Below are 25,035 nucleotides of genomic sequence, written 5' to 3' on the forward strand. Positions count from 1 at the left end.
AAAGAATCAATTCGTTTGCGAATAATTCACTAAAATGAATCAATTCGTTTGCGAATAATTCACCAAAAATGAATCAATTCGTTCGCGAATAATTTACTAAAAAAATGAATCTATTCGTTAGTTAACGAGATTCATTAAAAAATGAATCAATTCGTTCGCGAACGATTCACTAAAAATGAATCAATTCGTTTGAGAATGATTCGCTAAAAAATGAATCAGTTCGTTCTGTGAATGATTTACTAAAAATAAATCAATTCGTTTGCGAATGATTCACTAAAAATGAATCAATTCGTTCGCGAATGATTCGCTAAAAAATGAATCAATTCGTTCGCGAATAATTTACTGAAAAAATGAATCAATTCGTTAGTTAACGAGATTCATTAAAAAATAAATCAATTCTTTCGCGAATGATTCACTAAAAATGAATCAATTCGTTCGCGAATGATTCACTAAAAATGATTCGATTCGTTCATGAACAAGATTCGCCAAAAAATGAACCAATTTTCTACATAATGTAGGTACATAAACAGTTCGTTTGAAAACATATCAACTGAGTAATATATGAATGATTAGTTCAAACTTAATACATGTATAGGACTGGGACTTGGAACCATAACCAGAAACCATAACCATAACAACTTGAACAAAATCGGTTTTTTCATAAACCACAACTACCCATAACCAAAATTTGAATTACAAAAAAAGCAACAAAAGTCTAAATTCAATTTTAAAACTAATAATTTCATCGTTGTTACTTTAAAAAAATTTATTCCCAATTTTTGATCACGATTGTTTTTTAAACATACCCTTAATAACTAAAAAAAAAATGTGTAAGAAGCATTTGAAAACACTCGTAGGTACTTACTTACATCTCTGACCAAAATTTCAAATACTGAATTTAATTTCTCAACTTTTGGTGAATTTTAAAAAATAAGAGCACTGAGCCAAACCTCTCCCCCTCACCTTCACAATACCCTGACATGAGGTCGAGACAACAAAATATTGAAAATAATGACATGTGACGCGTCGTTTGTCAAGTAGGTAAGTATCTATTGGAGTAGATATGCTGGCTTCAAATTTCACTATTTTTTAAGGATCCATTCTTTTCAATGTCCCTCCATAGTCTCCTTTAGAAAATTTTCCTAAAATTTCTCAGTGTTTTGATTTTGTTTCATATTTTTCCCCATCCTGAAATCAGCATTCCCTTTCAACTTTATTATATGTAGGTCTAGGTACCTACCAATTCTATGTACACTATATTAAACTTCTCGCAGTGTGTTCTACCATGCCGTGATTTTAACCGACGTGTATTTTACGTCATTTATGACCAGTTGTGACACGAATATCAATAGCAGTGGTATTTTGCGAGCAGTTGATATCGATAATGCAAAGTTGACGTGAAAGTATGAAAAACTCACGGATAAAACCAGGTGGATTTTTAGCAGGCAGTTGAAATCTGCGCTTCTGTGGTGTACATATATGGCTATAGTTGTATCTGATGGCTATAATGATTCGTTAAAACGATTGTTTTCGAACAAATCCCCTACGTATACTGCCTCAAATAAAGTTATTTATAGCGGAAAGTTCGCCGCGTGTAATCGTATTTTGAATGTTTTACCGATAAAAGGATACTCTACGTGTCATTTATAAAATCGAACTTTATTGAATGCGAGCGGTTTCAATCCAACTTTGAGTTAATTTTAGAAAAAGAATAGGTACCTACCTGTGTAAAATGTGAAGTAGATATGTACTAGGTAGGATCTTGAAACGAACGATGACGATAGACTAGATTACGACGAGCGCAGGCACAGCGTTAGGTATAGGTACTGCAAATACCTCGCATATTATAGCCGATTAAAACAATTCCAAAGTATTACGATATTTATCTAAAATACTGAAGGAATTCCTCCATCTGAAATAATAGCTACATTCGCTTGATGAAACGTTTCAACCCCTGCGGACTAATTCCGTATTCCATTTCGCACACTCAGTGAATAATAGCTTTTTCGAACGAAAGGTTAAGATTACTCGTGAATTTACGACCCGAAATGTTACCTATATTTCGTCCTATATATTCGTGCTCGGAGATATAACACCAGGTTAATAGGTAGTAAATGCTTTTCGTATCATTATTGTACGTCATACACCTATGCAAACGACGAAACACAAGATAGGTAGTATGTACTAGGTATTATATATCTACCCTACAGGGTGGCCAGAAATATCGGGTACCCCTAAAAAAGTTTTCTAACTAAATACTTGGGTTGGTCACAGTGAATGATAATAATGATAACACATGATTGGTTGTTGGACTGGAGAGATAACATTCCACCAATCATATGCATCTATTTCACGTTGCCAACCTATATTTTTAATGAAAAACTTTCTTAGGGGTACCCGATATTTCTGGCCACCCTGTACCTCCTTGAGTGCTATCAGGCTTCAGTCGTAGGAGCTACGGCGGTTGACATAATTTAACCAATTTTCAAGAATCAAAAATGAGGATGAGGGATTACAATTAATATTCTGAAGTAGAATTTCTGTTAGGACCTTATTCTTTTATCAAAATGAACTAATGCACTTCATATTTTTAAAATAAGTCATCCTAATGTTTTTTTTTTCTTAACGGTTTACTGATTATTTTTTCAGATTCTAGTTGCTATAGTTCTCTGCTGTTCTTTCAATAAATCATTTTCTGCATCTGCACTTCTTGTCTCAGGAATTGCCACTGTTACTACTCACTTCATTATATCTGCACAGCTTATCTCATTCATTCTTTTGATGATGTCATTTTTAGCCACATTTTTTTCTTTCCTGCTTTTTTCATCATCTTTGCTAGATGAGATGTATCTTATGATGAAGATTTGGGGTAAGACAGCTGAGAGAGCATCCTCATCGTTGTCTCACTCCTCTCTTTATGCTGCATGTATTCTCACGATGCCTGGATCCCATCTTAATATTTTTGTGCATGGGCTCTAGAACAAGTTCTTAATTATTTTCAGGTCTTTGATACCAATGTCGTGTTTTTCAGGATTTTTACAAGTTTTTCACTGTGGGTATGACTTGATTAAGGGTAAGGGCGCCTAATATGGACCAGTATTTTGTTTTATTGATCGCTGTAGCCGCTGTAATTGAGCTAAAAACTTGATTGATAGCTCAAAATGTACCTACATCTATTTAGTTTCATATTCCAAAGCCTCGACATTTTTGAGAAATTTCAAGTGTGTCAAAAATATCATTTTCTGAAAAGTGTCAAGAATCAAAAATTGAATGTTGGGTCCCTAATATGGACTGTTTCAAAAAACAAACAAAAAAAGCGCTGCAATGTCGTAAAAATATGTTTAATTGTGACGCTCTGAGCGATACCATACCATAAGTCGGAAAACTTTTTTTTGAGATAATCGCGTTTTCATGGAAAAAGTCAGAAAATATCAAAAAAAAAATTTTTGTCGATTCATATACTATGAAGCCTATACTTTGGAATGGGGGTACCCACCGATCTCAAACATGTCGTTTTAGTGGTGAAAAACTGGTTTTACAAAAGTGCTTTTCATAAAAAAATGTCAAAAAAAATAAAATATTATGATGTAGGTACCTAAGTAAAACCATTAAAAGATGAAGACAATCAAAAAAAAAAAATTACTGTTACAAAAATAACCCAAACTTTCAAAAACGTTTTTCTCAGAATTTTGGTTTTTGAATTTCAAAAAATACGCAACTTTAAAATTTTACAAATTTGTCAGATTTTAATATTTTGAAAATCTGTTTGCACCATTGAAAAGAGGAAGAAAAACACTACCAGAAACCACAATAAAACGAAAAAAAATTTTGCCGACATATGGTATGGTATCGCTCAGAGCGTCACAATTGCTGAAACACCCTTAAAATATGTTTAATTAAGGCAATAAGAGTAAATTCTAAGTGGGTCAAATGAATGTTTTCCTGAAAGTAGTCAAAATTTTAAAAGTCAATTTTGGGTCCCTAATATGGACTACTTTAACTTGAAATTAACTAAACCCATAAGAAATGTACACCAGCCCATATTAGGCTACCCTATAACTTTGAACTTTGAAAAATCATAAGTATGTATGTCGTCGTCGTCGTGGTTCCTTGTCCTTTACAGGACATTGGAAATCACATTTTTGTGGTACCCTAACAGGGTGAGGCGAATGCCTATTGCCACTGCGATTATTCTGGGGAATTGACGTTGTTTTGAGCTTTCACGTAGTAGTTTCCTGTTGCTTTCTACGCTATCTACAAAGTAGCTCATACATCACTAGCTGGGTTTTTACAACCCTGAGTTCCATAATCACCGCTACCTATAGTTGCTCAACCAGTTACAGCTTTTTGACACCGGCAAAAGATTGCATGCATTTCTGCCCACTTGACAATAGATTCACCAATAAAAAAAAGCCAGTGAAAAAGCCGGCTCAAAAATGACAGTAAATTTGCCGTTAAAAAAATGCCAGGGAAAAATCAGCTGGTTGTTTAAATACCTAATGCATTAAATCACTGAATAAAAACCTGAAATCTACAAAAAATTTCTAGCCCAAGCGGGGATGGAACCCAGGACTCCAGCTTGACAAACCAATGCTCTAACCACGCAGCTATCATTGCAAGGCAAATATTTCTGTTTTCAAGCGGTATACATGTACCACACTTTGTACTTTTATTCAATTTTTTAAGCAGAAGTTGTGAATACCCATTGCGCATGTGCACTATAATCGGTGAATAAAAAACAGCTGATTTGTGAGAACTGGCAGTTCGGCAAATAAAAAATTCTGCCATTCGCTGGTCAAAAACGGCTGTTTAAATGACTGCTTTTATAAAAAGTAGGTAGCTTTTTCTAACCGGCGTTTTTTCTACGGCAATTTTACTGTCATTTTTGCGCGCCTATTAAACAGCAAATTTACAAAAATCAACCGGCATTTCGGCTTAACCGGCAAATCTCTTGTCAAGTGGGTGTTACCTCTGCTGTTCTGGTGCTCGGAGCTTAAGGTGTAATAGATGTTGAATGCACCACAGTGTATACATTACACGTTGACGCCTGCATCTCTAGTTGGATTTGAACCCACAACCTCTTGTTCAGAAAGCTGTGGCTCATTTCTAGATTGTCTTGATTGATTCAAAAAACTTCACCACATCTCAATAATAATAATAAAAAACATTATAGGTTGCCTCCGGAAATTTTTTTTGAGAAGCCAGATTTTCAAGACACATGAAAAAAATTTGACGTTCTCAATTTTGTTTTTCCCCTCTAGAATCACGAATTTTGGCTGTAGGGGGTTGATTTTGGTCTCATTGTGTTTTTCTGTGAAAAATACATCAGCTAAAGCTTGTTCCCATTACCTCACCAGCCTAAATATGTCACGTCCCACCGACATTTTCTCAGTGACTTGGTGGGTGGGTCCTGGCCTGTGTCTAACAGCCCTGTTAATGCTTTTTTGAGTGATTTTTCATCATTTAATACTTTTTTAAAATGCATTTCCCTCCCAAGCACAAAGTACCTTGGTATACACCATGGATAGAAAACTTACATAGAACCCATATTGAAAAGACGTGAGATGAAGTCAATCTAAAGCTGGGTAGTACCTATGTCATGGCTACTGAGTAAGAAAATGTTGCTTCAAAATAAGCTGTTGATTTATAAAACAATCATTAAACCAATTCGGACCTACAGAGCATGCTTCTGGGGAATAGCTTTTAAAAAAGTAACATTGAAAAAATATAGCGATGCCAGAATTGATAAATGACTGTGTAAAGTCACCTGTCACACCCCAGTATATAATTCTCAATGATCAAATAGGTACATAGGTATCTCAAGACACCTAGTATGATAGAAGAAATTTGTAAATTTGCAATAAGATACCACCAGTGACTACTGGACTACCTGGACGCGCATGCGCCAAAGCAAGACAGCTAGTGGATGCCCTGCAAATTTCACGATTAAAACGATGTAAAACACATGACCTAATACTATAAATTTAAAAATTACTTTAGATAGCAATCACCAGGAAAAGTGATAAAATGTTGATGCGATGATGATTTTCCCTCCATTTTTATGAAAACTTTCACTTTTGGTAATTTTCAGTGATTTTTACTTTATTTTAATAGTTTCATGCATTTCTATTTTCTGGCCAATTTCACTGAAATTTTATCACTTGTTTGGTAATTTTCGGCGATTGTAATTCTTATTTCGGTATTCTTACACCCTTTAACCGTAGGTATTCTTAACGCATTTTTGAAACTCTGTTTATGTCACGACTTTATACTTCTTCAAGTTTTAGTGAAAAATCAAAAAAATCAATTATCCGACTTTTTTGCGTATCTGGCACCTCTCCTCTCCAATTCACTTCAGATTCGATCGAAATCCCAAAAATTACTCTTAATTTAAACATTCCTGTCTTGTACCTATCTCTCGAGTTGACTCATTTTTCAGAAAGCTCGCGATGTTGGTGAAGAAAAACTTTGAAAACATAGCTCGTAGGTATAGAATATATATGTAGATACAATTGCAGGTTTTTCCAAACATGCTAACGCTACACTCAAGAGTGCTGCTAGATACCTACCTATATATTATTTAAACGCCCTTCAAAAAACGTAAACAAGCAACAGGTACCTTCAAATTCGTGTCGAATTAAATAAAAACAGGTATAAAATTGAGACCTGCGAGTGATTTCACATTATCTATCTACTTCATCAGTACCAAAAATATATCCTTTTAGACAAAAATCAAGTACATAAATATCCAGCTTCTATTGTATGTAGATATTGTAGGTAGCCTACTTGGGTACCTCATGGGAAAAAAATGGCCTCAACATTTAGATTTTGCAACTTTCCCGAACACGAACATCAGAGCAATGATGCAATCATCTTTACACGAATAAAATGACTCATGCAACCTCCATCTTAGCTTCATCATTCTCGCTAAAGCTGCGTAAGTACATATATACTCGAAGACAGAAATTTCAGTCTCGTATAATACTCAAGTTACTAACTGGGATGTTCGAAGAGCTGTGTAAAAATACACGAAAATATTCGTTTTCGAGTAACGTTATCGAATATTCGATTTAATCATTCTAAAATGATAAGCGATAGAAAAGAAAAACAGCCCTCTGTAATTTACAAATCGCAGTAAAAAGCAAAACTAAACATGTCAGAACGATAAAAAGTGGTAAAAGCTCGTTGCGTACGAAAGCTAAAAATTAAAGTAGGTAACGACGAGTGATTCAATTATGAAGAGTAAAATTATATAGAAACAAAATTATATAAACCTTTGGCGTAACGATGTGATTAACATATTGAATTTTAACAGCTGCTCGCGCCACCGACAAAACGCTGGAGAAAAATAACTATTTAATGCACTCTGAAAACACTACCACAACTTGACAATCGCGATAGAAAAAATTCCGTTGTAAGGTGAGATAAAAAATTCGAGATTGTTTAATAATAATGAATGAATGAAAAAAAAAAAAATGCGCATACACAAGTGAAAAATTACGTTAGTCTTGAGCGAATTCGGCGGTAAAAAAAAATAGTAACAGTTTCGCAGTGATTGTAAGTTTGTAGGAAAATATATACAAGCGTTAGAGTACCTAAGCAGTGGGGCAACGAAAGAGCGCGCAGTGAAAGGGGCTCCGAAGCGTGGAAATTGTTAGGGTTTGAACCAGGGGCATCTATAAAGGAAAAGCGCATGATCAGCTCCGTCAGTTATTACAGTATCCAACTCTATCCTTTTGCAAATAACTAAAGGACAAACTTTTTACCCCGGTATGACGTAAAATTTTACTTTTATACCCAGAAACCTGCGAATACGTTCTCAAAATTTTCATTCGCAAGTCACGAAATTTAATCAACTTAAGTAAATCCGAACGAAAAATGGTTTTGGATATCTATATACGTGAAGCTGCTAGTAAATATACTCGTACGATTATACGGGCTTGGAATATGGCGAAAATTCTAATTTTTCTATTCGAGTAGGTGTGTGAATTTTTTAACGGTATAATTTTCATGGAATGAAAATCGAATAAAAAATATGCATTTTAATGTATGAATTTTTCAGTTGAATCGCGATTTGAATTTGTATTGTTAACATGTTGGAAATTAAGTAGGCCGATTTTAAACACATCTTGTCTAATTCACGATTTCGTTTCTTGAATGAAAAATATTCGCGGTGCTTTTCCATTCGAGTATTTTCAACCTAGAAACAGTCTCAGGTTTTTTTTTTTTTTTTTTTTTTTTTTAAATGAAATAAACATTGATACATCTACCTATACGTAAACAATACTCTCTTTACAATGCTTATTATATTGAAAAAGAATAATGAAACAGTATAATATGAATTACTCCAACGTCGACATTTACAAAAAATATCGACTGGTGGTGTATTACAAGGCGAAGCGATGTAAGTGACCTATCGCACTTTCCATCAATGAATACGATGTCTAAGAAAGGAGCACAGACAACGACGTCAAATTGCACTCGTATCGATGAAAATCTCCATCGAAATTCGACACGCAGACGAGAACAAATGACAACAACGTAAACATTCGCTTGGAAAAAATATCAAATCGTATAACCATACCTACCACGTATAATGTATTTTATATTCGTAACAATTTGAGATACACTAGGGAAAACCACAACTTTTCCTACAAGTTTGCATCATTTTTAATCCTCCGTAGGAAAAAACTTTAATAGAAAGATGTTTGTGGGTTTAAATTGAAAATAAATCTAGCTGGAATGTTAATGTTTTTATTTGTTCGTGCTTAAGTCGAATTAATCTCAACTTAAATACATATCAAGTCGAGATGACTCGGGCGTTGATTACATGCGCTCTGAGACATTCTTTATTTTACCTCCCTTGATGTGTAATGTACCTACATACATGTACTATTACATTACGTTAGTACAGGATACGACATAGGGGTATATGGGGTATGTGCACAGTAGATACCTATTCGCATTTGTTTTTTGACAATTGAGATTTGTTGCATAAGCTTTGATTTGTCGAGTTATGGTCTTGCAAACATCTATTCACAAAAAACAAAATCAAAATGTATGAAAATATTGCTGCGTAGAAAAAATAATAACACGAATTGGTGTAAGAGCAATAATGCATATTATATTGTACGTACTTCAATAGTCGTCTTCTGATGGCTGTGTTCAAATTTAAAATTGGAGCTTCGATGAACAAATGAAAAATTAATCCCAAAAAATAGATCAGTATTGGATCACCAATAAACCAAAATACCTGAAAAAAATCCCGTTCAATTTATAGTTCCAATTGAAAAAAAAAAAAAAATCAGTAGATATGCATGCTAAAGTGCCGAATTCAGTTATTTCAGAATAGGTACCTACTACGGGCATTCAATCTTCTTAAAATCCTATATTTACCTACCTACTAGTGAAGTTTTGCTATTTAAAAAATACCTATATACTTATAAGTATAATTGTATTGTTTTTCTCAACGAATAAAATAATAATTCCCACGCGAGTAAAATAATCGAATTTTTAGCATAGCATTATAATGTTATTAACTTATTATGTAGGTTGTCAGCTTGTCACAGTCATTCTACTACTAATTCAGCACGATTGCTCAATTTTTTGTTCCATTATAAAACTGAAAAAAATTAGAAAAATTTCCCAGCGCGATAGGGTTACTTGGGAAATCTACATAACACAATTGAAAGTAACCATAGAAATACTCACTATATTCAACGTATTTATAAGTGAGATTGGTTGTCTCTGAGATGAAGCATGGTGCAGCAGAACCGGTATGTTGATCAGAAAAACCGAATATGATAAACGTGATAATGGAATCCACACGTTCCATTCGATCAATTTGGTAAATATTCCTAAAAATTAGTCACATTATATAGTATCGTACATACTTGGGTGCTTATTAAAAATATCAACAATACCTATGTACCCGACTTATTATTTCATTCCTACGTAAGTACGATATGAAATTTAAAATGAGAGACGATCTATCATAAATAAATATGTCAGAATCGTAGGAAGATATGTAGAACCATATTTTTGACTTTAGCAACTGTTCGCCACACTACCGCAAACCTTTTCGCTTTTAAGCATATGTACCACCAACTTCTGATACTCTGGCTAGTGAGCCATATTCTTAACCATTTTTGAACACCGTGCCACACATGGTTCGATTTTTAATAAAAATAACACGTGGAAAGTGTCCCAACCCAACACTCAAATGGTCTATTCAAAACAAGTTGGCAAGAAAAAAACAACCATGTTAAAAACAGTGTTTTATACAGCCCCCAAAAAAATTGAAGTGGTTTAAAACAAGGAAAACGTTTAAAACGTTGTTTTAAAAAAAAAAAAAATTTATTAAATTCTCAGTTTCTCACAGTCGCATTTAAAAATCATTTTGATAACTAGGTAATATAAAAAACGAAATAAACTTTTAAGAGAGAACAGGTTGACTAGGTCAATTCAAGATACAGTACATGAATTAGTAACACTAAATAGTAACATTCACTGATTGATTGACCACAAAATAGAAAATAAAATAGCATAGGAGTACCTATCTTATTATTATTCAAAAACAAAAAAAAACTAGAACGTGAAAAACGAAAAAGGTACCTACATATCTAACCTATCAGACCCAACCAACATTCAGAAAACCCCTTTCTACCTCGAAATCTAATCCCCCCTACACACCTAAGTTTAATCTAAGTAAATGTAATTAGGCTACACAGAATGTACAGTCATTGTCTGGCAAGGTGCATCTACTCAGCCATACTTTGAGATGTAACAGCGTCCATATAGCATGCATTACAGAACACTTGATATCGGCTGGGAACATCCCATCTGTGCACATTGGTGATTACCAGGCTGTATCATATTTCTGTAGGGAAAAAAAGAGGGGTGGTGGGACATGTATCCTAATATCAAATCATTTAAAACTTTTATTTAAAAATAGAGATGATATCACTTGTATATCACAGGAGGGAGACTTTGAGGTTGCAGCTGTGACTTCCATCATGGGTAAATTGAATGTAATATCTTTATACAGGCCACCACAACGTAACTTAGATGTATTTTTTAAAAAGCTTGAAACTGTGATAAAAATTGCATCTAACATTGGATTTCTAAACATTATAGGTGGTGATTTCAACATAAACACACTATCAAATAGTCATGCTGCAACAACATTTTGAGATACCTATATGCTCTTGCTATAAAATGAACTTACTATTGTAACAAACCTACTAGTAGTGGTGATATAGGGGAAACAAGCCGCACTACCTAACGTGATATAGGGGGGAACCAATACCAACGGGGGTTAAATTTAGAAATATTCCTTAGGCGGGGAATATTTGCCAATACCTAGATAGCTCAGACGGGCGGTAGTTTGTCTAATCTGCCCTATACATTATTATGTGTAAACACATGTAATAAATACGAATCTGATTTACTTATGACCTGTATTTACACTTTTATACATAAATTCATCGAATACTCCATTAATTAATAATTTTGACAGAGAGTAAGAAACCGGATGAATTTAAACAAGAGAATGACCTTCACATATTTACGAGATGTGGGTCATTGTAAATAAAACAACAATCCTAATTATAGAATTTTACCCTATGAGACATGACAAATAGGATAGGAGAAATTACACACATGAAAATATATACACGAGAATAATCACATAAAGTTTTACGCGAAAAGCACATGATTTTGGTCACCATAGGGTTCGACACCTTGGTCTACACCTCTATGGGAAAAAAGGCTTAATAATAAACGAAGTAGGTGCAAGCACCACTTACTTGGACTGTACACGTTTTCCATCTCTTCTAAAGCCAACCTAATACTTAATGGCGTCGATGGAACTTAACTAAAAGAGGCGCTTGTATCACTTTGCGTAATGAGGATATGCCCGGGTGCATTCCTCAATCACCAAACAGGTACACTTGTTATTAATCGATGGAAGATCGATTAATCTATTTTTAATAAAAGAAATTAACCATGCGCGAGATGGCGTTAAACGAAAAAGAGCCATACCATGGCCTCCCCGAAATGGGGGCTCGCCCATGGTATCGTTTTGTTAGCACTGACTTAAGAACCGACTATCGCGAATATCCGAACCCAAGAAAGAACTGAAGTTTGTTCACGAAAATCAGTATTATAAAAGGAGCGTAAGATGGTCAATTTCCCACCCCCAAAAGTGGTGGACCAATCACGCACTTGCTAAGTACATTTACTTACACATAAATTGTAGAATTTATGTGACTTTCCTTATTTATGCCCAAAATCCCTATCTCGGGCTATAAATGTCAAAGGCGCTGCGAACCCTTTAATAGAAGGGTGCGCAGCCCTATATGCGCGAGTACATCGCAACCGTATATGTACTTAGCCTATTTCTAAAGTATTTCAGACGTTACCAATATTTTCAATATAAGGGGTTCATAATGTAAGCACTACCTTTGGCAGTGGGGGCAATCCGCCCCCTCACAATTGCCCCTTCGTGGGTGCACTCAGAGGAGAGCAGATCATCGAAGTGTAACACGGATCATGAAAAAGCATAGAGGAGATTGATCCCACTGCCAGTAGGTCCCACACCCCCCGTTCTACTATATGCATGCCTCTGCCCCTCCGTTTTACGCTGCGCTGTCGCAGTCTGATTTCTGAGTGGACAAACTTTCAAAGATGGTTCGGAGGCGGGACTATTTAGGTTGCAAATGTTTTGAATATACCATTTAATGTGCCGTTAATAAGAGTAAATTAGAGTCAGTCTGGATTATTATTCGTGCTCGAATAATGTATGGCCTATTAAAGTTCCAGCAGTCCAGTTGGACAAGCACTCGTGGTAGAGTTACTGAAACTATTTGAAAAAGTATTGACATGAGTCAGACTGAGGAGCTCTAACCACTACTTAGAAGACAAATGCACATATCTGGTATACCAATTACATTGCAAGAAATTTTCAAAAAGAAGGAAGGTTTCAAAAAGGTGGTAACGATTTTTTGGGGTTTTGTAGCTTTTGCTTAAAAGACTAAATTTAGAGTAGGGTTAAAAAAAAATTTAGAATCGTCTTGATGTAGATCGACGATGTTTACAAAGCGATTTTTCAAAAGATCAAAATTTGAAAAATTTTGGGGTATTTTGCGTGGCCAATTAGCTATTAGAAATTGGGTCAAATCAAAAAAAAAAAAAAATTTTTGACAATTATAATACATGAAATTAGCCCACTCCTTATTTTTACTAATTGAATTCGGATTGTAAACTGTTTTTCTGCATTTGGTTACGATATCGGTTCATTGTCAAGGCTTTTATCTATTTGAATTTTTGACCTATATTTTTTGGATTTTTATCATATGTACGTATGACTTCATTTGCCAAATTCCGGTTTTTTCCTAAACTTTTGAGTCGCATTTTTTGAATTTTCATATGTCATACGTATTTTTTCTCTAATTAGCGCGCAATTTTCAACATAGATGTGACGTGAAAAAATAGAAGAAAATTGTATAAAGTGATTAGGATTTTCTAAAAAAAATTGTCACATCAGAATTTCTGATTTTTGAATTGGTCGAAAATGTTTTTGTGTACAGTATCAAGTGTTATAAGGTGCGTCTACTTCTTCCCTAACACATATAAGCTATGTATACAGACTTAATAATAAAGTTAAACCTATAATTCATAATTCTCACGAAACGGATATTTTGGTTCGTTCAGCAGTTCTGTGGTTGTAATATCTCCATATGATTGGCTATCGTATCATCATTTTTATCGATCGAATTTACGTATCGTCTCAATATTATCAACTACGATGTATTTCTTCAAACTGTTGAACAAATAAAATATTAGTAATTCTGAATTTTTAACATAGTAGGGAATTTCTCTTGAATGTCCTTCATCCCACCTGAATGAATTTCCCTATTTTGTTCTGTACACGAGAATTTTGATTTCCCAAGTCAAAATACATATTCTTATGCTTAATCTTAAAGAATAAATAATAATGTTAATGAATTCGATACAAGTTACTTATTCTTCCGGGTTTGATTCTGGGTTATGCATCATGGATGTGTGCATGTGTCTATTGGGTCCTGAATTGAAACTTTGAATGATGCCTGCAGCTCGGCGGACCTCTGGGTCTTGTTCAGATTCCTCTGCCCACGACTGTATATTTTGGAGACGTACGAATGGTTGCGGTAATTCCTCGGTTGTGCGAGGTACCTCAGTGCCATTCGTAATTCGGCGGTTGATTACAGGTCTCGATTTGCTGATTTCGAATGTGTCATTGGGCATTCGACGAATCGTGCAGCGCAGCGGTTCACCTGAAGTGCTCGCTTGGAGTGCCTCGTTCATCGTGATTGGCTGTGCTGTAGCTAAATTAACTAAATCAAAATCTTTAGAAGTGGATGGAGTTGGGTTATTGGCAACATCCATCAAAGACAAATTTGAAGTAGATTTATTAATTTCAGTTAAGTTGTTCGAACTTGACGACGCATCTGGCTGTGTAGATGGTGTAGCAGTCTCGTCAGTGGTCAGATCTATCGCCGACTCCTGTTCAGTAGGTGGGTGTTCAGTCGAGGGTTGATCATTGCTGGCTGCAGGTATGGTTGGCGGAAGGGGTACGTCCCTCTTCTTATTGATTACTGGTATGAACTGTCTGCAAATGGTTTCTATGGTGTCTTCGTACATCGTTATCGGGTAGTATGGTCCGGCGCTGTTCCAATTAGGTAGGTGCTGGCTGATTGTAGCAAAGATACCTGGAATACGAGTTACTTTCGCATCTAATATGCGAGACCAGTCGTAGTTAATAGCATCTGAAATTTGAGTAGCATTAGTCAAGTTTGATTTAGGATGTTGAATTAAAGGAAGGATGATTAATTCTTTTAAGGCCATATCTTTGAGCTTAATGCATAATTTTTGCATATTTTCGAAAAATTCGTCATATGGTGTGCCACAATGCACATCATAGGTCCCTATCGATAGCATGACTCGAGAAGGGAATTCTTTAAAACTCGAAATAAATTTCACGAGGTCGGCGAGAAGGAGATCTTGTCGATAAAATTCGGTACTTACTGCCTGGGCGTAAGGTCTACCTAGTGACAGGTACTTAATTATGCTATAGACGTGTCCATCCCCTACCATGAATATGTTGTACGTAAACAACACCGCAACGTGTGTGTTTTCATGAACTTCGTATGCCGCGGCTGTGTAACCTTTCGGGTACGAGTTTAGAGGATAGAAGGGAATTAATTCGCTGGAATCGGTTCCAAAGCGAATGCGATATTTCTTGTGATTGTTTCCTTTTTCTGCGGCAGTACCCTTCTTCTGCTTGGGTGGTGGTATTCTCGCTCTTTTGGAAACATGCGAACTAATCGAGCTATACACCTCTCCTGTTCCTTCCTCACTGGGATGTTGACTGTCAAATGTGGAATTATCTCGTCGATCCTCATCATCGTTGTCGGAGTACATTGGTCTTTTCTGACTGTTACTTTCGGACGATGAACCTTGTGGGCGAGGAGATGTAGTGCGGGAGGTGATCGGAGTTATGGTGTAAGTGCTAGTGGATGGTTTTGTTAAAATCGACGGATAGGTTGTATTCGGGATTTGAACAAGGTTTTGAGTACAGAGGAAAATTGGTTGATTTGTAGGAGTCGGAGGTGGAGCTATTATTGGAGTGGAGCGTGCGGATTGTTGAGGAATTTCCATTTGAGGTGTTGGAGCCGAATCGTACATTGGAATTGAGGCGTATGACATCGACGTAGTAGGGCTGTATAGCGGCGATTGAGGCCTATAGCTTGAGGGTGTAAAAGGACCTATAGGGGTGTTCCTAGCCCTAATACTAGCATACAAGTTGCTGGTTTGTTCGTCTAAAAGCATATTGTATCGAGCTTGTAAATTTGTGTACTCTCTTTGAGAGTCCTCATATTGAGCTCTCAAAGATGAATTTTCAGCCGAAATTTCTGCCACTGTAGCTTGTAATCTGGTGTACAAGTCGCGTTGCATCGTGAGTTGGTTATTAAGATCTCGAACTCGCGTATCGTTGTGCATATAACGTACGATTTTTGACGAATGCTTAACTACCGAAAAGTCAGTCCCACATAATTTTTCTCTGCAGCCTCGACGCATACAGGTTATAATTTTCATGTGGTGTTCATTGATTTGCATACTCGCGATGTAGTGATTGTATATGCAACTGTAGTGGAAAAGGTGTAGACATTTCGTAATCGCGATTTTGTCCCTACCTGTCACAACATCAGGGCCCATATGGGTTAAGGGTCGACTACATTTGTCGCATATGAGCTCGCAGTGATTCATGATGCAGCAAATATAATCCACAAAAAGGCAAGAAAATTGCGAAAAAATCAAGCAATCCTATATACTACAGGTAACCACCGTGGGTCGCTATAGTATAGTCACATATACGAGACAAATGCAAAGTATGAAAAGCAAAGTTGAAATAATAAGGTTCAATCTCACCAAAGGTAGAAGCAGATCCTCTCGGCACTAACGTCACTACGAGTATGTTAGTCGATCTTTTTGCTCAGGATTTTTTGGACGTGATTTTTGTCTATTTTATCCTTTGAAAAAAGTGTCCCTACTCCTTTTTACATAAAATTTTAGTGTCTTAGATTTCTCACGACGTTTATGTATGTTGAGTGATAAGGGATAGGCATATATTATGACAATAATGACCAAGGGTGAGAGAAATAGATGTTTAAAACAGAAGAACGAAGTAACGCCTTTTGGTCATAAAAATTTGGGAGTACCGAAACGTGATTTTTTGGTGGTTTTAATTTTTTGAAAAATTACAAACTATAAAAGTCATCGAAAGGGATGAAAGTTTCTTAAGGAGATTTTCGTTGTTTTTAGTAATTTTTAGTTAGTTTCTTGATCATTTAATCTTGCGTAAATGAAAGAAAAGGATAGAGATATGACGAAAAATTGGTTCGTTATCTATAAGATCTCTCTTGTGCGCATGTTGTCGGCATGTCGTACGCACCCTTGCTACTGGTTATACGCGGAAGGCGTAGGGTCGTTAAACCGTTTACGTTTTACGAGCGTGTCACTATGTTTACGATAACTCGAGTGCTAACGAGGGTGGTTTCTCGCTTCGACTGTGACAGTGATCGATTCGATTGTTAATTTATTGTCTTGGCCGAGAGACGTAGATTGTAGTTACGAGAGGATTTTTTCTTCTACTCTACCTTAGTTAAGAAAGAAGTGGATTTCTAAAGAATAAGCGTATTTGTATGAATTCGTATTTATACTAAAAATAATAAAGCTATTTACCAATAAATTATCATAACTAAAACTTATACTATGGTTTTGCCATTTTTCGCCTGTATATGTTCACGAATTTAGGTCACTTGACAGATTCGAGTCAGTGATATGTGTAATGCAGTTATTTGCATTTGAAGAATGCAAATATGATAAGTGTGTTAGTGCACAAGGCATTTCGTAGATTATAATCTTTGCAGGCGATTGTGGTTTTTTGGTTGGTATTCGTCTGTATTATCGTGCATCGAAAGTTGGGGCAATCGAGGGCGGATTGGATGTATAGACGAATACAAATTTTTACTTTAAAATGTACACTTGTTTATTTTTTCTTATCTCGGATGGGGTTATTTACAGGGGTCTTCCTATTCATAGGTATGCGAGATAGACAAATGTGCATTTTTTAGCTCGTCGATCGTAGGTACATTCTTATCTGTATTTGTTCACAAATCTCAGGTCATTTGATATATATCAAATGACGTTAGTGATGCATTTATTTGCATTTGAAGAATGCAAATTTATTGAATGTATATATTGCTTAAGGCAATGTGTAGATTATAATTTTTTACAGACGATGTATGGCCATGGATCATAGTGTCAAGTATTTTTGGAAAAAGTTTTGCATATATCCGTGTGTACCTTCTTTGAGAAGTGGGGTAAAAAGTTTTTGCGTATATTCATCTGTACCTTTCTCAAAAGGTGGGGCAATTGACAGAGGTATTCCTATTTATAGAATAGGGAAGATAGACAAATATACGCAATGTTTCTTTTCGTCGTATTCTTTTGCCCATTACTAGACCTACGCGACGAAAGAGAAATGTTTTGACGGGATATATGTTACAAGGCCGTTCCTTGTTTTGGTATACTGACACAGTGATCGCATTGTGTGGGGTTCGACGAACTGGTTTGTAATAAATGTGCGCCTTTTCAACACGTGTGTTTGAGAAATGCGACATTTGTTTAATTCTAAATGTTTTTATATTTTTGGTATTTTTGTACTTTCGATTTCGCGTCGCGTATTGAATCGAAATATTGAACTTGAGAGTAAATTTTGCCCCTCAAGACGAGTAATTATTAATTACTTGGGTGATCCTTGTTTTTATTTGGATCGACGACGACTTCGACTGTATTGGTTACGAATTGGTTTTTCCAGTAAGACTTGGGTTGGGGTCGTCCTAACCTTGCTCGAACTCGATCAGATATTCTAATTATCGGTAAGGGGGGATAACGTGAATTTTGAGTCCCTCCCTGTGTGTCATTTTGTGATTGAATTGCGGGCTGTTGTGTTTCGACAAAGCCTGAGTCTGGTGGAGAATTTTGCGATTTTCGGATTTTCCTAATAATGACTGGGTTTGGCGCTGGTGTAGAGTTCTGGGATTTTATGAATGTCTCTTGGGAGTCATTATCATTTTCAGAAGCCTGCTGTGAATTTGGTGGCGTCGAGTCATTTTGGGAATTGCTTTGAGAGCCATTCTGAGAGTCATTTTGAGAATCGTTTTGAGACCTATTTTTCCTATTTTTGGGGGGTCTTCCTCGCTGTTTGGGAGGTGTATTCTCAGATGCCCCTCGAGAAGGCTGGTCATCGTCGGTTTGGGATGATTGACTATAAATGGTTTCCTGGGAATCCGTTAATTTCTTTCGAGGCCTACCCCTGGTCTTTTTGGGAGGTGAGTCTTGCTCTATACCTGCCCCAGATGAAGAGGGAGGTGGATTCGCGAGGGTGTCCCCATTTAAAAGTTGGTCGTCTAATTCGGATTGTGCAGCACGTTCGGCACGAGCCTTTGCTCGCTGTTCTCTTTCAGCTTGAGCTTTTGCGCGGTATTCACGTGCTGTTTTCGTGACTTCTTTCATGACAGCTTGTGATGCTCGTCTGAAGTCTTTATTACTAACTATGATCTCGCTAGTGATGTCATCATCATCAGAGTTCTGATTATCGTCCTCCTCGTCAGACTCGTCTTCGTTGTTGTTATTACGATAGTCTGTGAGGAAATCTTTAATTTTTTGCTCTAATGTACGCGAATCAATATGGGATTGTAGACAAACTTCTTTCTTCAATTTTTCAAGATTTTCCTTAGTAATAAAGAGAGTCAATTGTCGTATATTTGACACTCGATCGTCGGTAGTGTCGTCGGTTGGTGCTAGTAAGTAGCAATTTTGACCATTTCTTTGAATGACTATAAAGGGTCCTATCTTCTTTTGGTATAATTTTCTCGAAGTGCGTTTTTCGCTCGATGACAACTTATGGTTTGTCATTAGGACCCAGTCCCCTGGTTCGAAAAATGTCGGATCGAGATGTTTTTTATTGAAGGATGTTTCTTCTTCAATTTTCTTAAGTCTACGTTTTTCACGAATGAAGTTTTCGACAATTTGACGTTGAGTCATATCAAAAACTCTCTGTCTACGTTCCTCAATCGTGTAAACGGCTTTCTTGGCTAAAGAATCTGCTATTATGTTAGTGTATTCATGTTTGCGAGCAAATACGTGAATAAATTCTACCACTTCAAATTCTTTCTTTAATTCAAGAATTTCTTTAAACAACTGCTCGTGATGAACAGGTTTGTTTCTTGAATTTTTCCAATTGTTGGTCTGCCAAGAAGAGCAAGTATTGTTGAGTGCAGTAATTGCATAGTTGGAATCGCTCAACAATTTGACCTTTTTAATCTCATTATCTCTTAAAATTTCGAGAGCTGTTTTGATCGCAAGTAGCTCTGCCAGGTTATTGGATGTAGGATAGTCTGGGTGGGAAATGTGTTCGGAAACATTTGCCAAAGATTCCGGAGCAAAACAGATCCCTATTCCTGCGATAGCATTGGCGTCGCCGTTTTTTGAGCAGGCACCGTCGGCTGTAACTCTGGCATAACCATCCCTATCTATTATCAAGTCTACATTGGGGTCAAGGGGTTGACTTAAGCATTGCGCAACCGTAATAGATGGGATTTCTTGTTTAGCCAATTTATCGCGGAGTTTTTCGAGTTCTTGAGGGAAATTGAATTTTAATTTCTCGTGTGGAATTTGTGATGTAATTGTGTCACAAATGCCCCACGCCTCATTGGGTTTGAATCCAAAAGATGTTGGAGTGTTATTGAGTTCAAGCTCAATTTCCTCAACCACGTCATACCAACCTATGTGGGAACGCTGAGGGTCGTAATTCGCGTTGGTTTTGACTCGAATTTTATCACCGATACTTCTCATTGTTCTCTCGACTGAGGATGATTGAGGGTTGTAGGCACTTGTGTGTGCAACTTGAATTCTATGGGATTCGAGTAAGTCATACCAGGCGTTGGAGATAAACTGACAGCCATTATCGGTAATGACTTTTCTGACTTGGATTCTCTGATCTTTAATGTCCTTAATAATCGTATCCATCTGTTGGCATACTGACTCCTTTTTGGTGTTATAAAGGGTCCTAATCCACGTGCGATTCGTAAAGACGTCTTTCGCTACGAGTAGATATTTTGGTTCATAGGCATTTGCTGGCAAAGGCCCAAATATGTCAACAGAAAGTACATCGCCGAGGGCGTATGCTTCAATTTGAGCGTATTCAATCGTCTTATGTTCAGCATAATTTTTATTTACCTTACAAACAATGCAGATGTTACAAACTTCTCGGATGTATGCGAGGGAATTATTATGATAATAGATTCGTCGGAAAATTACATCAAGTTTGTTGGCTCCTACATGTCCGTAAGCACAGTGTAAATAATCAGCTGTGTCGAAAAAGAGGTCGTCAGGTAAACATGGAATTTTTGATCCATGTTCAAGCTTTCTCAAAAGAACCTTCTCTCCGTTGGGGTTTTTAGAAAGTTCGAATTTTGACATTTTAGACTTTTGAATATCTCTCTGTTTTTTGTTGTTTGGAGGGACTCTCTCTTCAAGAATTTCGATGATCTTCTTACAGAATGGATCGTGTTTTTGATGGAATGCGATGTTTTGGAGTCGCTGATTTAGTTCAGAAATGTTCTCGCTCAAAAATTTTAGTTCAAAAGGTTCGATTTTGGTTTCGAATTTATCACTTTGAAAATTGGGATTTTCTTCTTCAAGAAATTGACAAATTTCGACAGAGTTAATTTCCAAATCTGGGGCCCTAATGTCATAAAGCTTTTTATTTGAGGTAGTTATGTCATAAACCAAATCATAACAATTCAAAACAGTGATCCAGTGAGCTGCTTTCCTATGTGTCTGGGCAATTTCGCGAAAGCGGTTTACAATGGGTAAAAGGTTCGACCTTACGTGTATTCGTCGACCGTGTAGCCAAATTTGTAATTTTTGTATGCATTTCACGAGACACATGATTTCTCGGTCAAAGAGGGTGAAGTCTTTTTGATGTTCCTTGAACGCGATTGAGACGAATAAAATGATACGTTTTTCATTTTCCTTGTCTACATAGAATAGGACTCCGTTCATTGCGTCGTCTGACAATTTTGTATCAAGAAATAAATCCCCCTCTTTTGGAGCTTGCTGAAGCTTAAAATCCTTACGAAATTCAGCTTTTAATTTTTCGAAAGCCGCTTGTTGGACTTCAGTCCATTCTACAGGAACGTCACCCTTGGTTAATTCGTATATGGGATTAACAATTTGTGAGTATTCGGGGATGAAGTCCCTGTATAGACCTGTATTACCTACGAGAGCTAATATATCGTTTTTTTTTGGAAAGAGAGAATTTACCTCGCTTTGTGTGTTTTTTCTCGAATTCCTCAAGTTTTCGGATTTTTTCATTTTGTTTTCCCACCCCCTGATCAGAAATTACGAATCCTAGGTGGTCCGCACAATTACGAAAAAATTGGGTCTTAGTCGGGTTTAGTGTTAGACCATGTTCACGAATTTTTTGAAAGACTTTTTCCAACCTGTCAATGGTTTCCTCAAAGTTTTTGCCCGATATTTTAATATTATCAACATACTTTGTGATCCCATCTTCGTTATCGATCACATTATTGATCATATGAACGAATTCACCGGAAGAAATTTTCAATCCATAGGGAAGCCTGATAAATTCATAAACTTGCCCCTCAACTTGAAAAGCTACAAATTTTCGTGACTCAGGGTCTAAAATTAATTGCCAAAAACCTGCAGTAAAGTCTAAGGTGCAAAACAGTCGATCTCCAGCATTGTCGTAGATCATGCTGGCTATGGTATTCGGCTCTGTCAATACATTAATGAGGAATTTATTCAATTCGTCTGCATAGAGGCAGAGGCGAATGTCACCATTTTTCTTTACTACCGGTGCTAGGGTGTTAATATAAGGTGAATGAGAGTATTGTATAATTTCGAGTTCAAGCATTTTCGCTATGGCGCGACGTAATGCTGGTAACAACTTCTTACTGGGACGAAATTTCTCTCCCCTCCAGGGCTTAAGATGTTCATCGCCCTCCTTAAAACGGAATTTCACTTGTTCACCTGTGTATATTCCGGGATTTAAATCGAAAATATCGTAAAATTTTTCAAGTCTCTCAAATCCTCTAACAGACTGTTCTTGTGTAATTGAACCATTCGCAACGGCTGATTTCAGGTCCTTGCGTAAATTTTCTCGAAAGGTTTTCACGGCTGACATTTTGTCCTCGATAATTTCCCTTTCTATTTCGGTGAAAGTTGCCCCGGCCATATAATCATACATTTTCAGGTAGTCATCTTGTTCTTCCATGGTCATAGAATATACAGTGAGGGCATTTTGAAATTCGAGAGTGTGCATAAATGGAATTGTGAATTCTTCGAGATGTTTTGGTTCACAAGTCAACTCATGTCGGTGAATATTTATTGACATGCGAAAATATTTCATAGACACCCTACCCATTAGAAAGGTCGTTCCTGGAGCGTCCAATATGTAAAATGGAACGCTCAATATCGATGGTCCTAACTTCATTGTAACTTGGGCAATGTAAGTGGCTGAGGTTATTAATGAATTATCCGCAAGCTTCAATTGGACTCCTTTTTTCAGTTTATGAAAACCTACATATTGGGGAGCTTCTCTCAGGATAGTTTTCAATACTAATTTAGTGAGAACATTGGGGAGAGCTCCTGTGTCTAATTGAAGTGCCATTTTACGTTTGCCTACTAGTACTGGTACGACGCACGCGGGGTCGTCTGTACACTGTGTTACAACTTGTTGGGAGATGAATGGTTCAGGTGGATTTTGAAGTATCGCGTTATCAATCGCGTCAATGGATGTGAGGTGTTGTTTTTTCGAATTCGTGAGAGGCTGTTTGTTTTTACGTTTTTTAGCATTTCTCTGATTAAATCGGTATTCATTAATTTTGGATGTGAATAAATCACCTAAATTTTGATTGGATATCGCTCGAGGGTCGTTTTGTAATTCTTTGAAGGCAGCCCTTATGATTCTTTTTGGTTTGAATTTTTCCGAATTCGTAACTGTCGTGATGTTATTAACAGACATAGTCGTCCTTCCCCACATTTCGCCTTGGGTGTTGGTGTAATCTTGATTATTATCCATGGAATCTACGTGTTCCATCCATGCCTCAAAATTTTTCTGGCGAATTAATTCCGTAATAAGAGAATTGCGAACATCGCGGTATTCAAGAATTGAGGGAAAGTAACGTCTAAGTGTCGGCACATAATGGAATTTTTGTACGATGGGCAAAAGTTCTCCACAAGATCCAGTTTTGGGTCGTGTGTAGAATCTGCCTTCGTCACACATCACTTCAGTTTGTAAAAATCGTGAGGCTGGGTTTTTCCAAAAAATTACTCTCGGATGTGATGCTACTCGAGCGTATATGTTTTTGAAGTCTTTATACCTATATAGTTTCACGTCAGGTTCGTCAATATTTCGCGGTTTTATCAAAGGAAAAAGAAGGATTATGCTTTCTGCTCCCTTATCTAACAAAAGTTCGACAATGTTGAGCAGCTGTCGTTCTATTACTCGATATGGTTTGCGCGAAAAATTGAATTCTAGTTGGCCTGCCGAAAGTATATAGTTTGAGTATGGTGGAAAATCAATTTTTAACAGTCGATTGAAAAGTGTTTCGAGCGGGATTTGGTCGCGTAAATAATTAGGCAACTGCGTTGACAAAATAACTTCCCCTCTGGCCATAAAATGGGAGAGACTGTCCCCTACCCATATATAGTCGCTGAGAATATCCTTAAACGGGGCTTTCACAGCACTAGGAGTTGCCCCAGGGCTACCTAGTGAGATTCGTTTCCCGAACTTGGACTTTCATATTCCTCATCACTCATTTCAGGAGATGTATCATAAGTTATCGAACCTACAGCCATGGATATAGATTGAAGATCTAGTTCCTCTGTTTGTTCCTCGAACATCTGATTAAGGAGATTGCATACAGATACAGTTTCCTCTAAGTCTTCTGGCGGAGTATCGACAAGGACGTACTTATTCGTTGTTTCGTCAAATTCTACAGTTTGAACCGGTGCGGGCGGAGCGCGTGGCGATTTTGACCTATTATTGGCGACTAAATTACCGTATTTATCGACATTAAATGGTTTTGAATTTGAATACGACTTTTGCGTCGGCGGAGTCTGAGTGGAAGCTTGCGCCGATTTCAGATTTTCGGGCTTATCTTTGGGATAAGTCGGCGCGGATTTATCGTCTGAATTTTTGGCTTCCTCAGAGTTGCCGGAACGATTATTTCGAAAATTGTTATTGGGTTTTCGGGAATTTTGAGATAAAATATCCCATAAATTTTGTAATTGATCTTGAGACGGATAAGACGATTTTGGTTGTCTTTGGGGGGTCTGAGTAAATGTTGGATAATTTTCGTATCTACGAGTTCGAGTGAAGGTTATCGGGACCTCGTTTTC

The 25,035-nt window shown here is 36.8% G+C and overlaps 2 protein-coding genes across 2 annotated transcripts in view; both read right to left on the minus strand.

Annotated features, from left to right (window-relative positions):
- LOC135838699 (probable sodium/potassium/calcium exchanger CG1090) overlaps window positions 1–7,609 on the minus strand; it is a 48,232-nt gene extending 40,623 nt beyond the window's left edge. Inside the window, exon 1 of the mRNA XM_065354433.1 lies at window positions 7,275–7,609. Within this exon, the coding sequence (XP_065210505.1) occupies window positions 7,275–7,300 (26 nt within the window). The 5' untranslated portion in view covers window positions 7,301–7,609. The remainder of the gene's footprint in view (window positions 1–7,274) is intronic.
- A 1,129-nt stretch (window positions 7,610–8,738) lies between these two features.
- LOC135839120 (O-acyltransferase like protein-like) overlaps window positions 8,739–25,035 on the minus strand; it is a 33,670-nt gene continuing 17,373 nt past the window's right edge. The window contains exons 7-9 of the mRNA XM_065354997.1: window positions 9,712–9,857; window positions 9,138–9,253; window positions 8,739–9,032 (exon numbers count right to left, since the gene is read on the minus strand). Of these exons, the coding sequence (XP_065211069.1) occupies window positions 8,957–9,032; window positions 9,138–9,253; window positions 9,712–9,857 (338 nt within the window). The 3' untranslated portion in view covers window positions 8,739–8,956. The remainder of the gene's footprint in view (window positions 9,033–9,137; window positions 9,254–9,711; window positions 9,858–25,035) is intronic.

This window comes from Planococcus citri, chromosome 3 (genome assembly GCF_950023065.1).
Source record: "Planococcus citri chromosome 3, ihPlaCitr1.1, whole genome shotgun sequence".
In the NCBI taxonomy this organism is placed as follows: Eukaryota; Metazoa; Arthropoda; class Insecta; order Hemiptera; family Pseudococcidae; genus Planococcus; species Planococcus citri.